The sequence below is a fragment of the Anolis carolinensis genome, chromosome 2, assembly GCF_035594765.1.
Source record: "Anolis carolinensis isolate JA03-04 chromosome 2, rAnoCar3.1.pri, whole genome shotgun sequence".
Lineage (NCBI taxonomy): Eukaryota > Metazoa > Chordata > Lepidosauria > Squamata > Dactyloidae > Anolis > Anolis carolinensis.
In genome coordinates, this window is record NC_085842.1 from 96,941,943 (window position 1) to 96,963,962 (window position 22,020).

At 38.5% G+C, this 22,020-nt stretch overlaps 1 protein-coding gene across 2 annotated transcripts in view; it reads right to left on the reverse strand.

The window, feature by feature from the left end:
• Window positions 1–22,020, reverse strand: part of g3bp1 (G3BP stress granule assembly factor 1) — a 33,060-nt gene that overhangs the window by 9,904 nt on the left and 1,136 nt on the right. For both annotated transcript variants that reach the window (XM_003224410.4, XM_003224409.4), the window contains exons 2-4: window positions 4,986–5,099; window positions 1,850–1,931; window positions 511–684 (exon numbers count right to left, since the gene is read on the reverse strand). In XM_003224410.4, the coding sequence (XP_003224458.1) occupies window positions 511–684; window positions 1,850–1,931; window positions 4,986–5,080 (351 nt within the window). In that variant the 5' untranslated portion in view covers window positions 5,081–5,099. The remainder of the gene's footprint in view (window positions 1–510; window positions 685–1,849; window positions 1,932–4,985; window positions 5,100–22,020) is intronic.

The window sequence follows — 22,020 nt, forward strand, 5'->3', positions numbered from 1 at the left end:
TATGGTGTTTATGACTGATCGGATACCTAGCTAGAATTTAACATATTTTATAGTTTGTAGCTGTGCTGATCTACAGCTAATGGAAAAATGTTTGCATTGCAAATGTCTGTGCTATAAGGAGAAAATATCAGAAATACAACTGCCAGATATCCATAGAACAGAATATGCATGAATTACTACTGGGAGGTGAAAGAGGAAGCATACAATTATGTGAAGTTGGAACAAATGCTTATGATTTGGAAAAAAATGATTATGATTAGATTGTGAAGAGACTGTTCATTGCAGTAAGCAAAACCTTCTGAGAGCAGCTTTATGCAGTACAATTTATTGAGTATATGCTACATATCATTCTGTATGAAAGGTGGAGAAGGCATAAAAGTTTTTAAAAAGCCAACTATGAAATATATACGCATGAGAGAAGCTGGCTCTTAGTCAGAAGCATCAGCACACCCTACAGACATGGCAGGCAGCATATTGCTTCACTCACATATAGTCCCCAAGGCGACATACCTCGGGAGCAAGGACAAAAGTCTGCATGAACCTCCGCATGGGCTGTGTATTATTAGACAGCTCACCCATGACCTGCACAACAACACCATCATTAAGCGTGGCATGAGCATCCACATGCCGGATTTTTGTGCGACAATCCTTAAAGTTCAGTGACAACACCTTCTTGTGGATATCCTATAAAAAAAAACATGACTTAAGAAAAAGGATTTAAGAAACATGAACGAGATGTAACAGGCAGTCAGGCAAATAATTAAAAATTTATAGAGAACCAGTCCCTGAGTGTTGACATTCTTAACAAATTTATCTAAGTCAAACTTTTTCAACAACATACTTGAAATGACTTTATGACTGCCCTAATATACATAAATTAAGACACGAACTATCCATACCAGCTTGCTTTAAAATGTATCATCTATAAAATCCAACCTTTGAAAAAGTACACAAGACTTTGGCCAGTTCCACACAGGGGAAAGGTCAGGTCCAAACCAGGTGAAAAACCCCAGGTCAAGCCGGACTTCTGTCCCCACACTGGCGGAAAACACGCGCTTTCCTGTAGGGGGTGTCCAGATGCCTTGCCGGACATTCTGGCAGGGTACCCTGACAGCAAGAAAAACCCACCAGAAAAGCCTTAAAAACTAAAAATTACTTTCCCGGCTGCAATTACCCTGCTGCGTAGAAATGACATGCCAGGAAAAGAGGGGGCAGGAGTAAAATAGCTCCTGCCCCCCTCTCCTGGCGCACCATTTCTTTGCGCCAGGAGAGGGCCAGCAGCAGGGTAATCGCAGCTGGGAAAGTAATTTTTAGTTTTTAAGGCTTTTTAAGGGGTTTGGTGAAGGGGGTGCGGGCTGTATTGGGTTTTCCAGGCTCCAGGAGCCGGGAAATCCAGACAACTGTGTGGACCGGGCCTAGAGGTTGCACGCCACTATCCCTGGGCCCAAGCCACACAGGGCACACAGAAGGAAAGTCCCAGGTCTTTCCACGTGTCAAATTAATTCGGCACAAAGCAGGGTTTTCCTCCTTTGTGCCGAATTAATTCGCTGTTACCTGAGGCGTTGTTTGGATGCCCCGAGTAAAAACGCTTATGCATTTTGCAAGCTGTCTGGATGCACCCTCAGTTATAAGTACACAAGACTAAAAAAAATGCCTAAAAACTATTTAGCAGTGAAACTATTGCCTAGCTAGCTATAGCATTTCATACTAGATCGTTGGCACAAAAATTTGATACTTCTTCCCTACTCCATTCTCAAATTCTATCAGTTGATGCAAATCATTCTTGCATTTACATTATATCTTATCACTATGACAGAGTCAAGCACACAGTGATTTCACAGCTCCATACCGCTTGTCCATGGACTGCATCTGCTGGTTTTCCATTTGAATCCAGGCCACCATGGACATAGGAAGAATTCTTTCCATAAAACCTGTGAAGAGGAATATCTATATTAATCATAGTTGCTTTATCTGTACTAATGAACAGTGCTTTTGCAACTGTTCACTGGCAAATAAATGTCTTTTAAAGGCTTATTTGTAGTGCATAAAATCCAGGTACATCAACTGCCTCTAAAACTCAGGCTGTAACATTAACTAATTATCAGGTCATCATAGGTAACCAGACATTACCTTCAGGCAACCACATTTTGACAAAATCTTTGATCTGCTATATAATCTAGAGCTCAAGACTTTATTAGCCAGTCGTTTCACACAGGAAGCTTCCTGTTGTTTTGCAGAAGAGATCGGACATTTACATTATCTTTGTGTAATTCAGGAGGCAATAAATCAAGAAAATGATTTAGTCTGCAGATTGTGTTGGGAGGAACATTCCTCTTTTTTATTCTCCTAGTCCAAAGGCTGAGTCACAGTGAAGATGTTAATGACTTCTGCTAAAGATTCCTTAAAAGAAACTAGCATGAAGACTTCATTTGTATAGAGTTGAAAAGCACACAAAAATGTGGATTTTATTTTATTTTAAATGTCATTCTAGTTCAAATTCTAATCCTAGATCCTGCAAAATTTTATTTCATATTAAAGGAAATACAGACACAAGATATTACAAAAAATGTACATCATGGACTGCCAAGCCTTAATTGATCCAAATTAGCTTTTCCTTTCTCTTCAGCGAATCTGAATGTGAAGGAAAGGCTATGGTGAAATACTTTTATGACCCTGAAACTTCAATATGTTAATTTAAAATAAATTTACATTCAAGTTAAAAGATACCATTCTTGTTTGGGTAGAGTATTGTTTTTAATTCACAATATCTGAGTTACTGTATATACTCGAAGATAAGCCGAATTTTTCAGCCCTTATTTATGAGCTGAAAAAGCCTCCCCCGGCTTATATTCGGGTCAAGGTCAAGCCAGCAGCAGAGCTTGGAGGCCACAGTATGTTTTCTTTTCCAAAACCTCCCTTCTTCGCTTCTCCTCCCAGGCTGGTTATCTTATTTTTTTTTGAGAGAGAGAGACAGAGACAAGAAGCGAATGTTTCTTCTACCCAGATTGCATGGGTAGAAGGGGAAGGAAAAAATATATTCTTGCAAATTTGCACGATTCATTACTATTACTATTATTATTATTATTACTACTACTACAACTACTATTATTGCAAGAAGATTTGAGTCCAAAGGGAGGGAAGGAGGGAAAAGAGAGCGACAGAAGGTGTGTATTTCTTTTTATTCCTAAGGAAACAAAAATGAGGTGGGTTTTTTTGGGAGGGGGAGAGAAGTTTTAAAAAGCCTTTTCTGGCTACTTTTAGAGTTTGAAAAAGGGAAAAAGAAAAGAGGTGGGAAAGGGCAGGAGAAAAGAGGACAAAGTTGTTTTTTAGGGGGACTTTGCTTGCATTTCTTCCTTGGGTAAATGCATGCCCCAAAGCTTCTAAATATTTATATAGATGTTCCCCCTACAAATACATTAATATATGAATTTTCCACTCATATGTTTACAGGTCTTTGCAAATCCTATGTAAATATAGATTTCCATGGACCTGTATATCTGTTCCTGTATGTATACATTAATTTTATATATGAATTTTATATGAATTTTACCCTCACATGTTTGCAAGTGCAGAGGGAAGATGTGCGTGCGCATGCACGCACACACACAGATGTCTAGATAGATATGAACATTGATAAATAGGGCTTACAAATATTGCAGGAGGGAAATGCACATAGAGAGAGGATTTGCAAAGGTTTCAGGTCACGTGCCACGGTCACGTCTAGGCTGGACTACTGTAACGCACAGTATGTTGGCCTCCCGATGTCCATGACCCAAAAGTTCCATATTGTTCAGAATGCTCACAAGAACACCCATGAAATGCCATATAACACCAGTGCTGCAGCATTTGCATTGGCTTCCAACTGATTACTGTGGTCTATATAAATTGCTAGTTCTGACCTTTAAAATTCTTTATAGCCAGGGCCCATCGTACCTTAGGGATCGTCTCTCCTTCTCCCATCATCGGAAGTCGCAACGACCATCCCAACGCAACTTACTTTATTTATATACCGGGTCCTAGAGAAGTGCACTTGGAAAGGACCAGACACAGAGCTTTTTCTATTTCTGCCCCTGCCTTATGGAATGCCTTGCCGCCCTATATGAGAGCCATGTGTGAGTTTGGGCCTTTTACCCTAGCACTCAAGACCTGGCTCTTTACTAGAGCTTTTGATCTATGTTAATTTTATCAATATTTGTATGTATGTTTTTATCCTTTACAATTTTATCTTGTAAATCGCCTAGAGCATCTTGGATGGAGGGCGATTAAGAAGTAATTAAATGATGATGAAATACACATGTGAAATTAGTATATATAATGATAGCTCTATATCTAGCTCTGCATTATTTATGTAGGCATTATATGTTTGCCTGTTACTATGTTGAAAGCTGGCCTGAGTTCCCCAGGGGGAGATAGATAGGGCAGGGTACAAATGAAGCTGTTGATGATGATGATAATTATTATTATAAAGTTATTGTTGTTATTCCACTTATAGTTAGTTTACTGTTTTTCTCTGAAATACAGTAAATATTCAAAACATTTAACCCACTGATGCCTCAATTAATGTAATTTTATTGGTATCTAATTTTATTTTTGAAATTTATCAGTAGCTGCTGCATTTCCCACCCTCGGCTTATACTCGAATCAGTAAGTTTTCCCAGTTTTTGTGGTAAAATTAGGTGCCTCAGCTTATATTCGGGCCGGCTTATACTCGAGTATATACAGTAATTCTTTCCCTGTGTGTTTTCGGGGGGGGGGGGGGAGGAGAGAGAATTCTCCCCATAAAGTATTTTGAATTTATCAATAGTAGTCTGCTTTTTAAAAAGGGGTAGACTATTAATGAGGAAAGAGGAAAAACAAAGAAAACATGGAAAGATATGGCAAGCAACATAGCTCACAAACATCGCAAGCTTCTATTTATGCTGATTATTAACATTTTTTTCTGTTGATACCAAGAATAAAAAAAGCCAAAAAAATTAGGACTTTACCTGTGCAGGTAGTCTGGTGCCTGATTCAGCAGAGTATAATACTGCCTCACAAACTCCCGCCCAACCAGCAGGGGACTTGGCTTCTCCATCACCATTTCTTTGGTCAACTGAAAACTAAAGACCCACATTTTCAGGAAAATGAAAACACCCATGGAGATACAGACAAACTAATTTCCTCATGCAGTGGTGATTTAACGAAATGTATTTTTTATCACTGTCAACTTTCTGAGGATGAGGGAGGAAGAACAGAAACTACACTATAAACATGTGTCCCGTGTTCAAGCACAGTTTTACAAAACTGGTGACAAGAAAATAATGAAATCCCCTGGGAGAATGTAAGAAATTATTTATGGCAACACTAAGTCCTGTTTACGGTATATGGTATCAGTGGCCAACTTGAAATTCTGCATCGAAAAAAGAAGTGAACATGACTCCTAGATCATTTGTACAGCTAGTCATTTATTAGTTCTTTGCCCCCATTTCCCAACCATTCACTAATGGTCTCCTAAGTAAGACATAAAGCAGTGGTTCCCAAACTTATTTGGCCTGTCGCCGCCTTTCCAGAAAAAAATATTACTCAGCACCCCCTGGAAATTATTATTTTTTTAATTTTAATAGCAATTAAACAAAGATATATGTATTAATGAATATGGCAAATGCACCTGTGGCCATCACCACCCCCCTGGATCACTGCAGCGCCCACCAGGGGGCGGTAGCGCTCACTTTGGGAATCACTGACATAAAGCTTGGGGAAGAGCCTGTGAAGATTCAGCATAAGATCTGAGCAACCTCTGCCTACTGGAAAACCTCTAGATGTAATGAAAATTGCTACTATTCTCTAAGCCCTAATTAAAAGAAAACATGCGGAAAAAGGAACATCTCATTTTGTTCCATATGCAGTTAGAACAAAAGACAGAGGAAATCCTTCTCACGACTCCTTCTCTACAGGCTTTTCCATCTTCTGTTACAATTGCTTCTTACTGTGAAAAGTAAACATTCTACAAAACAATCTTACAGCCCCTTAAGAAAGTGAAAAAAAGAAGATGGTAACATAACATTTGCAGACCAAGTCTACTTTTATAGGTACTCCTTTCTTTCAGTTAGTCTCTAAAGTGTTATAATACCCATTTGCATATTGACATTCCTAACGGTTTTGTCTTTGAAGTATACACACTGTATGTTTGCAACTGCAGCCATGCAGAGCATGTTTTCATCTTCATCAGCAGAGCGGCCACAAGGCATGTGTGCATGTGTCTTCCAGTGATGGAGACCCCATGGATTTTATGGGATTTTCTTAAGGAATGTTTAGACGTAGTTTAGCCACTTCCTTCCACTGAAATAAAGCCTACACATCAAGTATTCGTTGGCCATATCCCATTAAAATACGACCCTGCTTACTTTCCTAGATCAGACATGATCTGATGCCTTTACGTTATTTAGTCCCCGAGTCCAGACAAGAGAGACAGAAATACTAAATACACATTAAAAACAGAGATCCAATGCCAAGATTTTGGATTTTAGGGGTGGTTCAAGTACAGTCGAGTCTCACTTATCCAACACAGTCTGCCCGGATGAACAGATGTTTCTGTAGGCAGCAAGGACTGAACTTTTTATGCATTTAATTTCCGACAATGTTGTTACTGTAAGTTCATTTTATGCAATTCTATCTTTACTTGTAGTCAATTTGTTAAAAGCCAATGTTTTTGTAGTCAATGTGTTTTCAATACATTATAATGATTTGGTGCTAAATTCGTAAATGCAGTAATTACTACACAACATTACCATGTATTGAACTGCTTTTTCTATTTGTTGTAAAACATGATGTGTTTGTGCTTAATTTTTAAAATCATAATGTAATTTGACGTTTAATAGGGTTTTCCTTAATCCCTCCTTATTATCCAACATTTTTGCTTATCCAACGTTCTGCCAGCCTTTTATGTTGGATAAGTGAGACTCTAATGTAAATGAATACAAGATCAGAATCAGATCTGAGGTACTAACTACTGGCACAGATGCCACTGTTTCTACTGCAGAATTGGAATGAGAGAAAAGGTAATCTCACCTGTAGTCATTTTAATTTTGTTATACGATCCCAATATTTGTGATAAGCACTCTTATCAACTATAAAGTACAATATTTACTCAAGTCTAACTCTCACCTTTTTTGACTAAATTACAATGCTAAAATTGAGGATTAGAATTGCACACCTAAACCCGCCTAATCTGCTAGGCAAAAGATCCCAGCTGGGGGCAGGAAGGTGCATTATACTCAAGTAAATACAGTATTTAACAAGTATGAAATATGTCTAATGAATTCCAAACAATCAATTATGTAAAAAATCTCTTCAACAGAAAAACTTTGCAATGATACATACATCATACTAAAATGCAATAAAAATTAATCCTGCATCTTCCAAAAACAACCAAGAGACACTTCTATATGGTGCTGAAAAGCCAGAGTTGCCATCCAGTCAAGATATTAAATTTAGAACTGCACTGCGTGTCCCAACTAAAACATAAGCATAGCTGTTTTTAATGGAAACAAATTACCCTAATACTATGGTATACAAGGGTGAGACAGGAAAATACACATGACATAAAAGTGCTATATATATCCCAAGCTGCATCAAATATTAGCAAATTTTACAAATGTGAAGTTTCAATTTTGTCATTTATACTGTAGAAGTATTTTTTGCAACAGCTACATGTTTGGCAAACCATGAATAAGAACTTATTGTATTATCCTGACCTTAGTGAATTTGAAGTCAGATTTACTTCTATGTAAGTATGCTCAAAGTTGTACCCTAGATGTGCAAGGTGTACAAATATTTTGGTTCTTCAGTACATGAGAAACAGGCTTATTTAGGAATGACAGCTGTCTAAGCTTAAAGATATCAGTTCATAGAAACAACTGTCACCCTAAGAGGAAAAATATCAATTTCAGTTGGCAAATTAAAGCATTCTCCCATACAAAATGTGTAGTGTAATTTAAAAAATGGCTTCCACTCACAGAATATGAGTAATACTGTCATAAAGACAATTTGTAAGTGCCAAAATTCATGTAATTTAAACAGCACCATCTACTCAAAAGAGAAAACTACAAATTGCAAGGGAGGCAACATTAAGATAAGAACAAAAGCAAATACTTGAGAAAGAAAACCTCCAAAAGTCTTCTTACTGCCCATGAAATGTAGCCTGAAGGGGGGAGGAGACATATCTGCATTATGAACAGACTGTAGTCCAGACTGCAATACTTTATAGCAAATCTAGAAATATGCAATATTCTTGACACATAGAAAGACTGCTCTTCTCCTTTATTACATGGAAATATTATGACAAGCAAAGATTAATCATGTTGGAAGTGATGTGTTTGAAGTAATTTCTAGGTGAAACTGCATTTCACTTGGGTCTCCTCCTAAAGTCTTTACAACTGTGTTAAATGAAAGATGCTGGCTGAAGAAATGAATGCAATTTTTATTTGTAACCATTTGCCTTAGAACATCAGCATTAAACATGTCTTTTCATGGCAAATTTGATTGACAAAACATTATCAGAGTTTACCAATCACTGTTACAATCTATCTTTTAAGGACTTAACTGTGTATTTTACTACAATTTGAACTGCAATCTTAAACCCATTTACTCAGAAGTAAGACCCCCAAACCTAGTTAGAATTACCTCTCAAAATAGGATTGGGCTCTATTTCTAACCAGGCCAGAAGCCTAAACAAGTATCAACATGCTAGAAATGTTTCCGGTTTCCTCCAATGTAAAAATTCACCAAGCTGTTGCTTTATAACTAACAATGAGACTTATGATGTGGATATTTAAAATGTAACTTAAGAGTTAGATCGATTTCTCAACATCTGAAGCAAAGAGAAATATCGGAGGTCTAGGTCTGAGCTGGCAAGAGACTGAGTGAGGTAGCACAGCCAGAAAATAGTCTGAGTCAAGCCGAAAGAGTAGCAGGAGAAGCAAAGCTATAGCCAAAAACAGTCCCAAGACAAAGCCGTTAGAAAAACAGTTAAAAGAGCACGAAAGAGATACAAGAGATGTTCCAAGCTGCTGGTAGCGCGTGCACGCGCGCGGGGGGGGGGGGGGGGGGTCGGAACTGAGGCTCTGTATTCACCGACTGGCATTTATACTGTATGAGGAGAGTGGGCAGGGCTAATGCCAAAATGTTACAGTCTAAGACAGGGGTCCCCAAACTAAGGCCCGGGGGCCGGATGCGGCCCATCAAAGCCATTTATCCGGCCCCCACAGCACAAGGGTAGAAGGGGGTTGGGCTACATGACCCAAGGGGTCTCTTCTTCTCTTACAACCATCATTATTATTATTATTATTATTATTATTATTATTATTATTATTATTATTATTATTGTTAACATTGAGGCTGGGTGGCCATCTGTCAGGAGTGCTTTGTTTGTGCTTTTGGTGCACAAAGGCAGAAGGGCATTGGACTAAATGGCTCAAGGGGTCTCTTCCAACCCTCTTTATTATTATTATTATTAACATCGAGGCTGGGTGGCCATCTGTCTGGGATGGTTTGCTAGTGCTTTCGGTGCACAAAGGCAGAAAGGGGTTAGACTAAATGGCCCAAGGGGTCTATTCCAACCGTCTATTATTATTATTATTATTATTATTATTATTAACATTGATTCTGGGTGGCCATCTGCCAGTGGTGCTTTGTTTGTGCTTTCGGTGCACAAAGGCAGAGGGGGATTGGACTCAATGGCCCAAAGGGTCTCTTCGAACCCTCTTTTTTGTTGTTGTTGTTGTTGTTGTTAATTATTATTGCTCGGTGGCCAACTATAGTCCGGCCCTCCAACGGTCCGAAGGATCGTGAATTGGTCCCCTGTTTAAAAAGTTTGGGGACCCCTGGTCGAAGAGATCTGGAAGGTTTTGAACAGCTGCACATGCGCATAAGACTCATGTGCGATTGCACAAACACCACGAAGAACAATTATGAAAATTTGAGGGGGACAAGATATATTCTCTGTGAAATTTTATTTTTCTAAATAGCAATGTATTTTGTAATAAACATAGAAAGTAGTACAATTTTGTGTTAACTAAGCTATGAATTAAAAGTTTGGGGGGGGGGGTGTTTCATGTTTTCATTTTGGGCTTTTGTTGTTTCGCTAAAGCAGACTAAGCTTAAACTTGCTAATAAAATAAACGTTGCATGTATTTCCATTTCCCCAAAAATGTGTTCTATGGGGGGAAAGCCCATTTCCTACTACTGTACTACAAAATTTCTGAAAATCTTCCACTTTCATTTAAAGCACTGGAAACAAACTTCATTCCAACAGTTACATGATCTTCAGGCCAGAAAAATTGAAAAGTGCTGTGGATACTTTACGGCTTTACTTATCTCCCTTTGTAACCCTAATACTTCTGACTTGTGCAGATAATGAGTAATCAATCTAACACTCAAGTAAAAGTGTTAATTAGGTGTCTGGGAGAAAACAAAGCAATTATGTAGCACCAAATATGGTTTCTTTGATATTTATATTTTACCCTACTTTTTTATTCAATAAGGTTCACAAATGAATGCTTAAAAAACGAGGAAGATATTGATTTTCATCTGCAATCACAAAAGGGGCATCGATTCCAGCTAGCTACCTGGAGGAAGTGAAAGAGCACTATACATTTGTACAAGACACCTGATTGCTCTTGTGCTATTCCAAACACATCCTCCCAGAGCAACTTTCCATTTGACAGGAGGGGTATGTAGGCCAATGTTTCACTTATCCTCCTTTCTTCCAGCACATGTCTTTGGAAATAATCTTATTCATCTAACTCATTAGAAACTATTATCACTAAACAAAAAACCATAAAACTGGCAACTCTAATAGAAGGACTAGAACCACACACCCAATACATATAACCCCTAAGTACAATAGATAGCGCCTAGCTTTAGTTGCTAAGCAACTGGTTTAACAGACCTAAAACCCAACTGCTTCAGTGCTTACAATCAATCATTAGGTACAGACATAAAAATATGTCCCAGGAGTTTTAAATTTAAGCAAATGCAAAATATAAATTCAAAAGCATGGAGAATGATTTTCTAGATTTCACCATTGTCAACCTTATTTTCCCAGACAATGTTCCAAGATGGCATACAACTTTCCTTTCACAAATCCCATCTCATTTAGAGCTTCCTTTCTTTCAGAGAAAGAAAAATGAACTGCAAATTTGCAGATATCATACAGCTAACCAGAACATAATTTAAATTATTGGTTCTCTGCCTTTCCTTCCAAAGACAATGAAAAAACTACAAATACCAAGCAGCACCTATTAGCGGAGATTTTTGCTATTTAGATTAACAGCAATAGCCATTTCACCTTCAACAGCAAAGCATTTCTAAGCATTAGCACAGGTCCAAAATGAAGAAATTCAAACACAAAGAAAAGCTTTGTGGTGCCACTTAACATGCAACCCTATACAAGCCTATCTAGAAGTAGGTCACACTGAGTACAGTGGGACTTAGTCCCAGGTAAGTGAGCAAAGGATTGCAGTCTTCGTAGTTTTTATTACTTAGGTAATCATTCCCACAAGTAAAATTAAACATTGTAACATATGTATATAAGAGTATATACATAGAGTTCCTTGAAGAGAAACAAAATGTTTTATATCTGTAGTAATTTACTGAACAAGCAGACTTCTCTATACTGTATGTGCACTTCATCTATATCCTCATACATTTATCTCACTTAAGTATATCACGGTTCTCCTTTTAAAAGGTAGAGAAAGTAGTAAAAAGGTTGAGAAAGTAGAAATATTAAATACAATTTTTAAAATAGCTACTAGAGATTGCCAGACATTTCTAGAAATTTAATCTGCTTCTTAAAAAGGCAGCGCTACAAACATCCCATTTCTCCCAAACATGGAAACTGTGAGAAGAGCTGTAGCCATGCAACTGCCAGGTCAATCTTCATCTGCCTCCACATTTTCAAGGTTTTAAAGATGCATATTTGTTCATCGTGCAAACAAAAGGGCAACAGCAAGGATTTGTTAAAATTGTTAAGAGAAATACAGCATAATGAAATAGAAAGGTTTAGCAGAAGTAGTTGTATTACTTCTTTAAAAAATTGAGGTTCTAATTTGAGACTGACTTCATGTAGGCAAGGGTAGTTCATATGCCTCAAATCCTGTCCCTTGATCTTGCTTCCAGTAGATGGTAGGTGTATAACTGCAGAAAGCCAACCTTTTCTGGCATGGGACATTTTTAAATGTGACATTCTGGAATCTATACTGAAATATCAACTTGCACAACTCACCCAGAGATATTAACAGTTTGCCGTCACAAAGGCCCAGCAAATAATTTGGACTCCTGCCCATGAAGATAGGTAAAGAGCAAACCACTAGTTAGAGTAGCAGGGAAAGTAAAACCTATCTTGAATTTAGGATATTCTGATGCGCAATGTATGAACCAGCTTGTCAATTTGTATATTCAAACTGGAGCCAATATAAATGAAACCAAGTAATTTCCTGAAGATACAAGGTAACATATGACTCTGTGTTATAGCTAATGCAGTGTACATTTGGGCCCAACACAACATAATTGTTCAAGAAAAAAGGTGAAGTAACTATGTAGGGCTGTCCAACACTGGTTAAAATGATATATGATAGACATGCCTGGTTCTTATTTACACTACACAGTGGGCCCTCAGTATCCACTGGTATTTGGTTTCAGTACTCCTTCAATGCCATGGACATCAAAATCTGTGGCTGCTCCATTATATACAATGGCATAATGAATGGTTTCTCTTACATAAACTAGCAAAAATGTTTTTTTGCAATGTATTAAAAGTATTTTCAAATCACAGATAGTTGAATCTTGGATAAAGAATCTGTAGATATTGATGTCAACTGTTTTGCCTTTCATTTCCATCCTTAATCTTAATATAACATCTTAAATTGAAAAATGAAAGGACTTTTCAGACAAAGGAAACTACACTCTCTGATTATTTATTCCTCTATCAAGTCCTTGCTTGAAGTTCCTGTCTTGTATGAAGGATCATCTTCTGCAGCTAGAAGGCTTTTTACAGAAATGGAGGCTCTAATTCTATATGGCACTACATTCACATTCTCCCTGCTAAGCAAAGATTTGTCTTGACCTTCTTCATGACTTTATTTTTCTGGCAGACTCTCGAACCGATTAACAGACATTATAAGGGATAGTGAAGAACTTGAAGCAGTTTGTTTTAAATCTGTTTGTATTATTAGTTTTAAGCATCTTAATCTGATGGCAAGATGACTAAAGCATGTTTAATATATTGGTTTTACTCTCAAACAGTTCCTAAAACCAAGGTAAGCAAACTATCTACAGGAAAGCAATATATGTAATAAATGGGCCTCATATTTCTGGTTTAACCGTTTTTTGCTTGTCTACATTGACTGGGCTCTCCCACAAGTCCTCAAGACAGCTATAGAAGTGATAAGAAGGAAAGTTAGATCCAGCTGGTTCAGACACAAAGATCTTAATATAATTTGCAATATTAATTTGGCTAAGAGAGCCTTGCACCCACACTTCCATCCCTCCTCATGTGCTGCTTCCAGAGTCTGTTCACCTGTATAGCTACTTTAACTGAAAAACTAGCTTAATCTGTTAGTAACCTGCATAACTGGGAAACACTAGCTCAATACATTACAAAACCTGGAAATGAAACCAGCATGAGTCTTCGGAAATGTTCTAAATCACACTATTATTATGTTTATTTATATTCCACTTTTTCTCGCCATAAGGAGACTCAAAGCAGTGAACATTAAAAGCATTACAATACAATTTAAAATATAGAAATATAAAAAAGTATTAAACATCATTGATATTAAAACAATTCAGATTAAATCCATAAAAACATATAAAACCATAGCAGCCCCTGACATGATCTTTAAAGACTTTTTCTTTAAAGGCCTGCCTGAATAAAAAAAAATAGACATTTATCCAAATTTCTAAATTTAATCCAGAGCGCTGAGAATGAATTACTAGCTCATAAAAAGCTACCTGTTTCGCAAATGAAACAAGAAAAAATCTCTCAACAGCATTAAACCAACATTCAATCAGCATTGTTCTGTATGAAAGAACTATTACGTAATGAGATCTATTCTACTTACTGTCTTTACTTTTTTTTAAAAAAAACCTAATTTTTCACACCTAACACTTCACCTTTATGGCCCCATTCACACTGACCATTAAATGCTGTTCAAAGCTAGCTTCAAACTGTAGCAGCAAAACAAATGCCAATGAAATAATTAAAATATAATGTATAAAATTATTTTCATGTTATGTATAAAGTGTATATGAAACATAAAAAAGAATTTTGTGTTTAGACTTGCATTTCGTCTCCAAATGATCGAATTATGTATGCCAATACAGGTATCCCAAAAAAAATGAAAACCCTAAACACCTCTGGTGTCAAGCATTTTGGATAAGGGAAGCTCAACCTGTATTACAAGCTATTATTTTTGACACACTCTTTCCCATACTAATGTACTTTTATATTTAACTGTAAGATGCCTAGAGATTTTCTCACGTAGAGCAGGATGTAAATTCTTTATTTTAATACAGTAGAGTCTCACTTATCCAACGTTCTGGATTATCCAACACATTTCTGTAGTCAATGTTTTCAATATATCACGATATTCTGGTGCTAAATTCGTAAATACAGTAATTACTACATAGCATTAATGTGTAATGAACTACTTTTTTTGTCAAATTTGTTGTATAACATGATGTTTTGGTGCTTAATTTGTAAAATCATAACCTATTTTGATGTTTAATAGGCTTTTTCTTAATCCCTCCTTATTATCCAACATATTCGCTTATCCAACATTCTGCCAGCCCGTTTATGTTGGATAAGTGAGACTCTACTGTAAGTATGAAATATATTTATCATATGCTGTGGGTATCATGCTTAGTGGCAGACATGTCTGCATTCAAGTGGGTATTCAAGTGGTATGGGAGCATCCCGGGATTAGAGTTCATAACAGAGCATCCCCAAACTGTTCCCACTCTAAACAATCTGGACAGCAATGCCAGTAGTACCAGAGCTGAAAATGCTGCTGATAATGGTGGATGACAAAACAGTTGTACATCAGTGTTCCGACCTGTTAGGCATTAAACATACCTGATTGGATGGCTCTCTCCCACACCTTTATTCAACATGGATAAACTATGCTGTGGCAGGTAAGATCTAAGGGGCAGGGTGATGGTGTTATAGTGGCCTATCAGAATACAGTAGAGTCTCACTAATATAACATTCGCTTATCCAACGTTCTGGATTATCCAACGCAGTCAGCCTTTTAGTAGTCAATGTTTTTATAGTCAATGTTTTCAATACATTGTGATGTTTTGGTGCTAAATTCGTAAATACAGTAATTACTACATAACACTGCTGTGTATTGAACTGCTTTTTGTCAAATTTGTTGTTAAACATTATGTTTTGGTGCTTAATTTGTAAAATCATAACCTAATTTGATGTTTAGTAAACTTTTCGTTAATCCGTCCTTATTAACCAGCATATTTGCTTATCCAACGTTCTGCCGGCTCGTTTATGTTAGATAAGTGAGACTCTACTGTAATATTTTCTAGCTTGCAATCTGGTGGGTACAGTGTTCTTATTTTATTATGGGTGAAAGGGACATATTAGATGCATTGTCACCCTGCTGCTCCAGAGTTTCCCTTCCTGAGGTAGCTGGGTAATTTCCTCAGCAGTGTTTAGAGTGCCTGCAACTCATGATGTTGAGGAAACTTCAGCATCCATACTGAGGCAACTCTAATAAGAATGGTTCAGGATTTTTGGTCTGCCATAATGACTATGGGTCTGTCCCAAGTGGTAATAGGCCCCTCTCATTCTTTTGAATACCCTTTAAGTGCACACTTGCACAACATGGGACCCACTGAGCGACACTGCCTGCCACCACCTCAGCTCTATGCTTCCGGTACACAGGTCTTCTTCCTCCAATCTTCTCACTACTGCTGCCTCCACTTCCGATGGCAGCAAGAAGCACTCATAGAGAAAAGGGGGGACCATGCTCTGGGAACTAGCCAGAGAAGTTAATTTCCCTTGCTACTCCCGATCCACACAAAAACCCTGGAAATACCACCAGAAGCTGGAGAGGTTATGGTGCTATCAGGCTACCAGGACTCTCCTGCCTTCACCCTGCTTGGTTTGTGGAAGAGTGGAAGGAAGCGAAAGAAAGAAGACAGGGAGGGAGAATAGGAAATAGAGAAGGAAGGAGGCAAGAAGAGGAAGAAAAAAGGGAGGGAAAAAGAAAGGGAGAAAGACAAGCAAGAAGGAAGGGAGAAAGAAAGTAGGTAGGGGGGAAAGAGAATGGGGTAGGGAGAAAGAAAGAGAGGAAGGGATGGAAAAGAAGGAAAGAAGGAGAAAAGGAAGAAAGAGAGAAAGGGAGATAGGAAAAAGAGAGGGAAGTAAGGAGAGAGAGAAAGAAGGATGGAAAAATAGAGGGAAAGAATTCAGAATGCATAGCGTAGTGGTTTGAACATTGGACTACTACTCTGAACCCACTGGGTAACTTTAGGCAAGCCACACTCTTTCGGCCTCAAAGGAAAACAAAGACAAATCCCCTGGGAATAAATCTTAACAAAACTTTGTGATTGGGTCGGGTCACCTTAGGGTCATCCTAAGGCCGAAACGAATTGAAGGCACACAACAATCCTAATTAATCATTAATTATACTTTACTTGGAAAGTGAGGTGCTAAAAACCTATTTGCAGCTCCAAGAGGCTTAGACTATTTAATTTTGGCCCCTTACTACTGTCAAGTTGTGCAGGCCTGCTGTTGATCCTAGTTTCTGAACAGGATGGGATGATAATCTGGGAATGGAGACTCCTACCTTTCCATAATCATGGGTAATGTATTTAGACTTACTGTGACTCAAGCGTCTTATGCACTCACTAAGATGGTTCACCCCAAAAGACTTATAGAAACAGAACAATTCCTGATTATTCTTAGCGAGCTTCCTGCTGCCTTGACTGGCAATAATATTGAAGCTCTCTGGTTCATCTCTATAGAGTGTAGCAATTATCACGGGAGTGGATGCAATTGCTCTCCTAGGGATTTTTTTTTTCTCATGTCAGGAGCAATTTGAGAAACTAAGTCATTTCTGATGTGAGAGAATTGGCCGTCTGCAAGGACAATGCCCAGATGTTTTAATGTTTTTACCATCCTTGTGGGAGGCTTCTCTCGTGTCCCCGCATGGAGCTGGAGCTGATAGAGGGAGCTATCATCCTAGGGATGAGTGCCTTACATGAAATGGAGCTAAACCTGCCTCCTGGTTTTCTAAGGAACTGGTAATAATAATACGAAAGAAAAGGAAACCACACTGACACTGGCAGAAAACTCAAAACAAACAAAGACAGGCTAAATCATATCTAAAGGTTTATGGTGAGGCAATAAGGATATCAAATAAGACTTCTTTTGTTGCTGTTATCATTGCACCCACAGAACTGTCCCACAGAATTGTTTCAAGCAATCAGGGTTGTTATAATATGGACCAAAGAAAAATGTAAGGCACTCAAGAACCCACTGAGAAAAATTTGCTCACCAATCATTATAAAATCATTCACTCTGACCTGGTTGCTAGAGTTGATACCAGCTCAGCTAACATAACCTTGATCTCTTAATTGACTAGTGTTGATGTTTACTTTTCAATTTGTGAAGCACAAGAATGTACACAGGGCCCTTGGAGAGACCTCGTGTATTCTTTTTGAATTATTGCCATCTGGTACAGGACAATAACAAGCGGACTGAAGGATAGCTTTTATCCGAGAGCTGTAGCTATGTTGAACTTTGTGGTTTCATACTGATGTGGCATTGGGGGCTGTGTGGTGGTGGTGTGGAGGGATAGGTGTGTTGTTTTGGCATTTGTGCGGGAGAAGACATGTAATTTCATTGTACAAAAGCACAATGACAAATAAAGCTATTGTATTCTGAGAGTCATCACAGATATATTACTAAGCTCTTGTCCTTCCTGGATAATTAAATAGGCTACAGGGGGTTGACTGAGTGGATACTGAGTGGGTACTCCTGGCATCAAGGCAGGGTCCCAACAGGCCTGTAGAAGACATGGCAAAGACTTTCCCTGGATCCTACTGTATTCAATAACTGTGAGTTTCCAACCTATTGTTTTGAAGTAATGAGCATGTTGTGGCTTTTAGCTGTTGGGAGTTCCTGGCATAGGTGGATTATCATTCATTTTGATTTCAGGACTGGTTGTAAGACAGAGATTGCTTTGGTTAACTCGGTGGATAACATACAACAAATGGAAAAAGGAAAAATGAGGGAGTGTGAATCTCTTGGTTCTGTAAGAGATTTTCACTATCAGCCACCATGGGTACCACTACTTGGGTGCCTTACTGATGGGACTTGGAACTACTGTTCTACGAGGGCTCCATTCTTTCCTGGAGGGGCTCTCTCAGAGATGGTGTGTGTGGGGGGGGGGGGGATTCTTGTCTGAAGCCTTGGCCGCTACTAGCCTGAAGTCCATTTAACATGTGACCAACAGGAGACTGGGGTTTTGAGATGAGATGTTACCCGCTGATGATACCAAGCTCTATTACTTCTAATACTAAGAATGCTGTTAGGTGCAAAACTAGTGCTCATAATCTGTAATGGACTGGATGAAGGAGAACAAATGTAAACTTAATCCAGACAAAACAGAGGTTTACCCAAGGTAGATCTGGGTATAGGGATTTAGCCTGTGATAGATAGGATTATATTCCTACTGAAAACACAGGGTTTTCATTTGTAGTTTCTCCTATATTCAGCTATTAACGTGGAGGCCTATGTTTGAGCAGTAACCAGGAGTGTTATTGCACAATTAAAGTTACTGTTCAGACTGCGCCCATTCAGATCTGGCCATAGTAGCACATGCCTTTGTTACATCTTGTTAGTACTACTACTATGATCTCTACATAATGTTGCCATGGAAAAGTGTGCAGAAACTTCAATTGGTCCAAAGAATTGCAGCCAGACTTTTGACTGCACTTTGCTTCAACAGTCACCAGTCTCATTTCAGGCACAATTGTAAATGCTGGTGATTACCTATACAACTTAGGTCAAGGCTATTTAAAAGACCCTTCGTGAGTCTATCAGAGGTCTAAGATTGTACAGAGAGGCTCCACACTCTAACCAGCGCATTTGGTGGGAACATGGCTGCTCCAAGAGTTTGGAACTCCATCCCCAGAGAAGCCAAGATGTCTCCCTCCTTACTCTACTTCAATCAGGAAGTCAAAACATGTTATGCTGTCAGGATTTAGAAAATGACAGTAGCTGTGTGTTGCATTGTTGTGCTTTTTGAATTCCAGTGTTTTAAATATAAATTGTTTGACTATTTTTAAAATAACTGAATAATGCTTTTCTTTACAGTTTCTACATAGCTTTAATCTGTATTGTTTCAAATATGTTAACCACTTTCAGTTTCATTATTGGGAGAAAGGTAGAACATACATTAATTATGAGGGACGGGTATGACAGGACTAATCCAGGAAGGCTTTGGATCCAGGATCTTCATTTCTGGGGCAGATGATCAAAATGGATACAGAAATGGTGTATTGGCACGAAATACTGTCATTTTACTTCCTGCTTTTTTTTCGTGTCAGGAGCGACTTGAGAAACTGCAAGTCGCTTCTGGTGTGAGAGAATTGGCCATCTGCAAGGACATTGCCCAGGGGACGCCCGGGTGTTTTTGATGTTTTTACCATCCTTGTGGGAGGCTTCACTCATGTCCCCGCATGCTGAAAATAATGGAGGGAAAAGGAAGGCGCGCGCGCACACACACACAGCTCATTCTGCACTAATAGACATGAATCTGGCAGGGGCTAGAAAATCGTGGCTCCTTTACCACAGACTGACCGGAGCTCTGACCTTCATGGGATTGCTATTACATTGTATTTCCACTAATTACATAGACAACTCATTACTGACAAGAAGCCTCAAAAGTTGTAACTAAAAGATACATTATACTGAACAACATTTCAGTACCAAAAAAAATTGGAAGCATACATTATCTGTACAGACGAATATTAATTCCAAGCCAACTGACATTAAACAGTAATAAATGTCTAATTGACTGTCAATCACTACATTCCCCAAATCTTAAAAATTCAAACTTTAAATTAACCCTTCCATAAGTATTGTTGAATTACAACTCTCCTATTCTATTAGTATGAGCTACTTTGGGGGGGGGGGGGGGGGGGGTCTAAGCTCTGGAAATACCAGTGCTGGGAAAAAATAGTGCTGTACAGCAGCACAGCTCACTTAAAATATGACTTTGCCCAAAGAACAATCTGAAAAAGGAATAATTCTAGAGGACTATTTGGCTACATGCAGCTTTGTAGAAAATGCTCTTTGTTCTTTTCCATTTTATATTATCAATGTGCGAAGGGAGGGAGGAAGTGAGAACTCCAAGTGAAAATACTCCTATGTAACTCATGAGGTGTTCCTGAATCCCTTTTAGAAAACTACATCATGAGGAAAAATACCCTATTAATCATCTCTACTTTCTTAATTTGATTTGATGAAGTACTTAATTTTTATTTTCAATAAATTGAAAAGAAACAATATTGTAGTATTATCCTAATAAAAACAAGCATAGTTCCAACTATATGCACTCCTTAATCTGAGAAATGGACAGCGAAAATAATATAACTGGTCCAGATGATGATTATTGTGACCCCATCCACTTTGCTTATATGCAAGCAAAATACAATTCCATCACTAACTGTATACCAAGTTAAGAGCTCAGTGTTAAAATACAGTACAAGCCTGTATTATGCTTAAAAGAGGTTCCCTTAAACAATGCACTATCATGTCAACCTTTAACACTACACTTTTCAAAGAACTTCAGTATAATTTAAACATAAGATATTCTCAATTTTAAAGAAATTCACACATATACAAGGCACCATAACAATGGTATGACTGATCAGCCAATAATTGACCATAGCCTTTCACATGGCCCCAAAGCAACAATTCACAGCACAGGGAACACCTTTCTACAAACTTTAGATCTGCCTGCAGTTCCTAACCTTGTGCTGTGCCTGTGAAGAAAGAGGATAAAAATAGCACCGACTGGAAGCACTGCCCCTTGCTACAAATACCCCGCAGTAGATTATGATGCTGCCACCTGACACGGGGTATATATATATGTGTGTGTGTGTGTATTGAACACAAATTTCACTACAGATTTCCATACGCAAACTAATGCACACTGAAAAATCTTTCTAAGGGCACTCAGGTGTGTAACTTCAAGTTAAGGCAGTGGTTCCCAAACTGTGGTCCGTGGACCACCAGTGCTCCACAAGAACTAAAATATGGTCAGCAGCCTCACTGTTACTACTACGGATAATAACACAGCCCAACCAAAAAAAAAATTTCTTGGTGTCTTCGTTTTTAGGCCTGTTCTTGGGGTTATTTGGTGTGTTGATTCAGAAAATCACATTGGATAGACCACATCAGCTCTAGACTATTAAATATGGTTTACTGTGGGCGAGCAGATGGCAACTAGTAAAGGTTTTCCCCTGACATTAGGTCCAATCGTGTCCAACTCTGGGGGTTGGTGCTCATCTCCATTTCTAAGCTGAAGGTGTTGTCCATAAACATCTCCAGAGCGATGTGGCTGGAACTGACTGAATGGAACGCCGTTACCTTCCAGTCGAACCGGTACCTATTGATCTACTCACATATGCATGTTTTCAAACTGCTAGGTTGGCAGAAGCTGGGGATAACAGTGGGTGCTCACTCCGCTCCCCAGATTTGAACCTGCAATCTTTTGGTCCATAAGTTCAACAGCTCAGCACTTTACACACTGCGCCACCAGGGGCTCCAGATGGCAACTACTGGATGGCATATGCTCCGTATCAGAAACTAGAGCTGATGTGGCCTATCCAATGCAATTTTCTGAATCAGCACTCCAAATAACCAAACCGAATCTAAAGTTGACCAAAAACTGATTCATAACCCTTTTGGTACTAATGTTGGAGAATGTTCCCTGGTGAAAGTGGTCCCTGGTC